Source organism: Penaeus vannamei, chromosome 38, assembly GCF_042767895.1.
Source record: "Penaeus vannamei isolate JL-2024 chromosome 38, ASM4276789v1, whole genome shotgun sequence".
Lineage (NCBI taxonomy): Eukaryota > Metazoa > Arthropoda > Malacostraca > Decapoda > Penaeidae > Penaeus > Penaeus vannamei.
In genome coordinates, this window is record NC_091586.1 from 26,179,178 (window position 1) to 26,184,455 (window position 5,278).

At 44.0% G+C, this 5,278-nt stretch overlaps 3 protein-coding genes across 4 annotated transcripts in view; 1 reads left to right on the plus strand and 2 right to left on the minus strand.

Moving 5' to 3' along the window:
* Window positions 1–1,091, minus strand: part of LOC113822447 (uncharacterized) — a 2,693-nt gene extending 1,602 nt beyond the window's left edge. The window contains exon 1 of one of the 2 annotated variants that reach the window (XM_027374987.2): window positions 841–1,091. In XM_027374987.2, coding sequence (XP_027230788.2) covers window positions 841–907 — 67 coding nt within the window. In that variant the 5' untranslated portion in view covers window positions 908–1,091. Of the gene's footprint in view, window positions 1–306; window positions 348–840 lie in introns of those variants that run through there. The other variant, XM_070115814.1, reaches the window with a different exon arrangement.
* Window positions 1–5,278, plus strand: part of Pgls (6-phosphogluconolactonase) — a 98,339-nt gene that overhangs the window by 88,484 nt on the left and 4,577 nt on the right. The window lies entirely within an intron of this gene.
* Window positions 4,073–5,239, minus strand: LOC113822446 (uncharacterized). The gene is made up of 3 exons (XM_070115792.1): window positions 5,225–5,239; window positions 4,949–5,155; window positions 4,073–4,796 (listed from the first exon to the last, which is right to left on the minus strand). Exons 1-3 carry the CDS (start codon window positions 5,237–5,239, stop codon window positions 4,593–4,595), a joined length of 426 nt encoding a protein of 141 aa, XP_069971893.1. The 3' UTR covers window positions 4,073–4,592.

Below are 5,278 nucleotides of genomic sequence, written 5' to 3' on the forward strand. Positions count from 1 at the left end.
CGCTAATAATGATCATAAAAATATAGGACGATAACAATAGCAATAACTACTTCACAGCTTTCTCCCATTTATAGCAATAGTAATAACAAAAACAATAAAAAATACTAGAAGCACTTAGAGGGCGCATACCTCCGCCAAGGCAATAGTCACTGATACAATAAAAATATTCACTAGAAGAATTACGTTAAAATCCCTTTCTCAACTACACTACTGACGCCCGCAAACATAACCTCCTTGGCGGAGTTAACAAAGGTAAGGACAATAAAAATAATTAATATCATCATTAATTTATATCATTGTCATCACCTTATATAGGTAACTGATGCATTCATTGAGATCCGGATCACCACCAAAATTTAATGGAATTTAAGTTAGGCTCATCTTACTCTGGTAAAAAAATAATTAAAAAAATTCTCGAGTTGGCCTGCTAATCAACGAACAAATTGTCTGAACTGCGCGACCAAAAACATAACCTTGACGGCGGTAACAATGACGGAAGTAATAACAATAACAATAGTAAGAACAATGAACCGTATTCATGTTGACATATGTAGGAAAGGTATGAATGAGAATTAATATCTTCACATACAAGAGATGTATTTAACTGGTTTCGAATATGTCTTCGTCAGATATACGTCAGAAATAGATTATTCATGTTCACTCGTGCCTTTTCTACAAGAAATAACAATATCAACCGCAATAACTGTAGAATTTAAAGGCCCGACAGATGTTTTGATTCGCATTTCCCAATTGCTGTCACCAAGTCTTTTCCTTCCCGTCGAAGCGAACGCCGAGAAGGACTCGACCGCCCGCCACCGGCCTCTGAGGAGCACCACTCACCCATGAGGATCCTGCAGGAGCGAGAGCTCTGGATCAGGCTGAGGAGCCGGGTCAACAAGGCCCCCATGGCGAGGGCTCCCGGAATCCTGTGGAAGGAGGGAGCGAGGGCGGCGACTGCGGGGCGTGTGAGCCTCCAGGAAGCGAGCGGCGATCGGGTCGAGCCTCGAGGACCAAGGCGACTGGAAGGAAATAGCACTCGACCTTAGGACTCGCGACGCGGTCTCCCTTAACCGAGTGACTGAGGCTTGACTGAGCTCTGCTGCCCCGCCGCCCTCGCCACGCTGCCCCGCCGCGGGACAAAACGTTTTCGACGGGGGAGCGGGAGGGGGAGGGGGCGGGGAGTGGGCAGCCTCCGGGGTTGGGGTGTTGCAGGTGTGTGTGTGTGGGGGTGGGGGGGTAGTAGGTGATGCAACTTCAGAAGAGAGAGAATCGTATTATAGGAAGGTAAACAGATTGCGTCACGCCATGGCCAGCGTGGACGGGGCGACGCAGCCACAACAAGCGCGGGAATCGATGCCTCAACATGGCGCAGCCAAGCACACGTATAGACCTTGGGTGCAACGCCGCCATGCACGCGGCAGGGTAGGCTTCGGAGCAAAGACTATCTACGAAAGACAGGAAACGTGCTATCTGACGCATTTAAAAGATGTGAGCGCCACGGTCGTCCACCAGCGCCATCTGTTGACTCGACGCCCAACTAACGGCCGACGTCATTCAGTGGGTCGTGCTCACTCGCGCTCGTGTTCTTGGTCAGTTCAGACGTATTCAGAGGGGCCTGTGAAGAGCTTATTTACCTATAAATCATATATATATATATATATATATATATATATATATATATATATATATATAATTAATGCAATGAAAAACACAATACCGTGTTGATAAAATGGAAAAACCCACAATGCACAAACTAGATTTATTGATGAAAGTCACACATTCATCAATAAATCTAGTTTGTGCATTGTGGGTTTTTCTTCCATACATAATTAATATTGTATCATGACTTTGTAGTGGCATTTATTTTCTTAATATTCCTTCATATATGTGCCTGTGGTGTAAATAAAAGCTTCTATCTGCTCGATTCTTTAATGAGAAGAAAGGTTCATGAACAGGCGACGCCAGGGAACCACGACCGCACAGCCGAGGGCGACCAAACGACTGACTCGCCGGAAGTCGCTCTCCTTCCCAGCCCGAAACTACCCAATCGGCGATTTAAGGTTAACAACTGTGAATCGGTAGTTCATACACGCACGGCGCACATACGGCGTATACAACATGCCATATACAGGGGGCGCTTGTATACTAATACACACAAACATACACACACACACACAGTCATATATGTGTATATACATATATATATATATATATATATATATATATATATATAATATATATGATATACATATATATACATGTATGTATATATAGACATATATCTATATAAATATATGAACACATATTTAAGTCCTGAGTGACTACAGTACTAATCATTTATGTTCTTGCTCTCTGTCGCTCCTTCCTTTTCTCGCTGTTCCCTTTGTTTACCTCTTCTCTCTCTCTCTATCTATCTTTCTGTCTGAATATCTTTCTCTCTGTTTCTCTCTTTCCCTCTGATTATCTCTCTCTCTGATTTTCCTTTTTTTCTCTCTCTCAAATTTGATTCCCTCTTAAGAGAATGGTAAAAGCTTGTCTTTGGGCAAAATGAACATGCTATTTTGCATAATTAACGACACTACGCGCTGCTAACACAAAAAATTGCCGTTCTTTTCCCGCCACGTCTATTCCCTGCCGTTGCCAGGGACCAAATGGCGTCGTGTGCGCGGTCTCGTTGGCGCGCTTTTCTCTTTAAATTTTTGAATGAACGAAACGGTTTTTTTTCTCTTGTTTTTTGTTGTTGTTGTTGTTGTTTTCTTTGGTATGGGGGTGGGGCAGAGTGGAGGGAGGGGTATTGGCAGAGGGGGGTGAGAGAGGTGGGTGGAAGGGGTCAAGTGTATCAGAAATGATAAGATTCGTTGTCAGATAAGATTATCGGAGCGGGGTGGGGGGAGGGGGTACCGGGGTAAAGCGTTTCCTCTCTGATATAAAACGTTGATTGAAAACAAATGAATGATAAATCTATAGGTCATTGGGTTTAGTTCCGCTTCTGTGGATTTGACCAACGCGCTGATAACAGAAATAGGAAAATTATGAAATAACCTGTGGATATTTAAAGGGATACGTGCCTAACGATATCCAGATCCAAGGGCCGAAAATACGATCATTTAATGTTAATCAGAAAATGGGGAATCAACCATTCTAATTGGAAATAATAAATAATTTAAAGCACATTTGTTTATTTATTCCTGCAAGAATAGGGATTTATTTGACTTCGGTCCACTTTGTCAGGCTATAAAACAATACACAATACACTTGTTGCTGATAATGACAGAAATATTTAAAAACAACCGCACGGCATCTATGTGAATGAGATTATGACATGGAATATCATCTTTCTTTATTTTATTTTCCTCTTTCAAACAAGACACATTCCAGCAACTCGTTAAATATTCATATACCGTATATCAACATATTCATATTATTTACATTATAAAAAATGTCCCTGCTATACAGCGACCAACACTCGTTCCTAAACCTTCCACGCACATTAGTCTCCACAAACACTGAACAATCTGAACAACACGCCGTGCATATTGACCGCAGGGATGTCGTGGGGAAATATTTATGAGGTTGAACACGTCTGTACTCCGCCTATATATATCTATATTGATGTCTGTGTCTCTTTCTCTGTCTGTCTCTGTCTTCATGTATGTCTGTTTATATCTGTTTCTGCATTTATTTGTATTTATATCTATCTATAGGTATCAGTCTACTTATTTTTATATAAGTATACCTATATATATATTTTTGTTTATCTATATACCACTCTATTCATTTATATGTATCTTTTTTCTATGTCTTTCTCCATATATTCAAATCTGTCTATCGTTATTTATTTATATATGTGTGTGTGTATCTACCTCTCATTTACATCAATATGTATCTATATCTGCCTTTCTGTTTATTTATATCTATATCTATCTATCTATCTATCTATCTATCTATTTACATATATATATATGTGTGTGTGTGTGTGTGTGTGTGTGTGTATGTGTGTGTATCTCTCGACGTGTGTATCGACGAAAAACGAGTGGTGAACAATTCCAAAAGGAGAAAATGAAACGAGACGTAAATATAAAAATATTCATGTTGCCAAAATATTCCCTCAGCGACTGCGTGGATGGGAAGTCCTCATCGCTAATGTCTCTCTGTGTGGGAGAAGAGAGGAGAATGCGAAGTGCGATTGCTTCAAAGTGTTGGCGAAACTTGTGCTTATTTTGTCTCTGTGCAACTTCACTTATACATTATTCATTTTGTGATTTTGCAAGTGCGTGGCATTGCCTTTCAAGTGGCACAATTCATTTGAAAAATAAAACTGAGAATTAAAGTGAACTTTCTTCTTGAAACCCGCATTTTCTTCCTCATGATTTCTCTAAGGTCCATCTTTTGATTTTGTGACTGTTTCGAAAGTTCATCTGTGACTTCGAAGGCGTCCTTGTGTTCGACTCGACCACTGTTCGGATCTTCTCGTGTTCGAATCCCTCTGCCGTGTCCTCGCTGCGGCCCAGCCGCGTATGGCGAGGCCCCGGGCGTCCCTGTGCTCCTGCGCGAGTCGTCCCTGCCTCGCCTGGCCTCCCTGGCCAGCCTCACTAGGCCAGCTCCCTGGCCAGCCAGTCCAGGGCCTCGTACACGCCCTCCGACGTGATGGCGCACGTGGGCTGCACGTGCCAGGGCCTGTCGTGGCGCCGCAGGTCGAGGCCCTCGCTCAGCTGGGGCACGGACAGCGCCCCGGGAAGGTCCTGCTTGTTGGCCACCACCAGCAGGGGAACCCCCGCCACCTCATGGCTCTCCAGCTGGGGGGAGGGGGGAGAGGGAGGTGAGTGAGGAGATAGGAAGCGAAAATGATCGAAATTCAAGTCAATTGATAAATCAGTGGGAGACAGAACGAGGAACAGGAGAGGACGAGAGGAGGAAGGCCTCCTCCAGGGTCGTCCCCAACACTCACGATGGCGTCCAGCTCCTCCCTGGCCTCCTGCAGCCTCTCGGCGTCGCTGCTGTCCACCACGTAGACGACGGCGGCGGTGTTCTGGTAGTAGTGCCTCCACAGAGGGCGCAGCTTGACCTGGCCGCCCACGTCCCAGACGGTGAAGCTGATGTTCTTGTACTCGACGGTCTCCACGTTGAAGCCTGGGGGGGGGGGGTTGGTGTAATGCTATTGCTTTTTGTTGCTGTTAATTGCATAAGTCGCCTTCGGGAGAGGAAGGTGAAATAATGGAATCACCAAGTGCAATTGCATTTATGTTTGGCAAAATGTGTTGGCACATAATTTCATACC

Coding starts and splice junctions, on each gene's coding strand:
- LOC113822446 (XM_070115792.1), bottom strand. Junction 4,797..4,948: donor GGGAGGAGCTGGACGCCATC/GTGAGTGTTGGG, acceptor CCCTCCCCCCAG/CTGGAGAGCCATGAGGTGGC.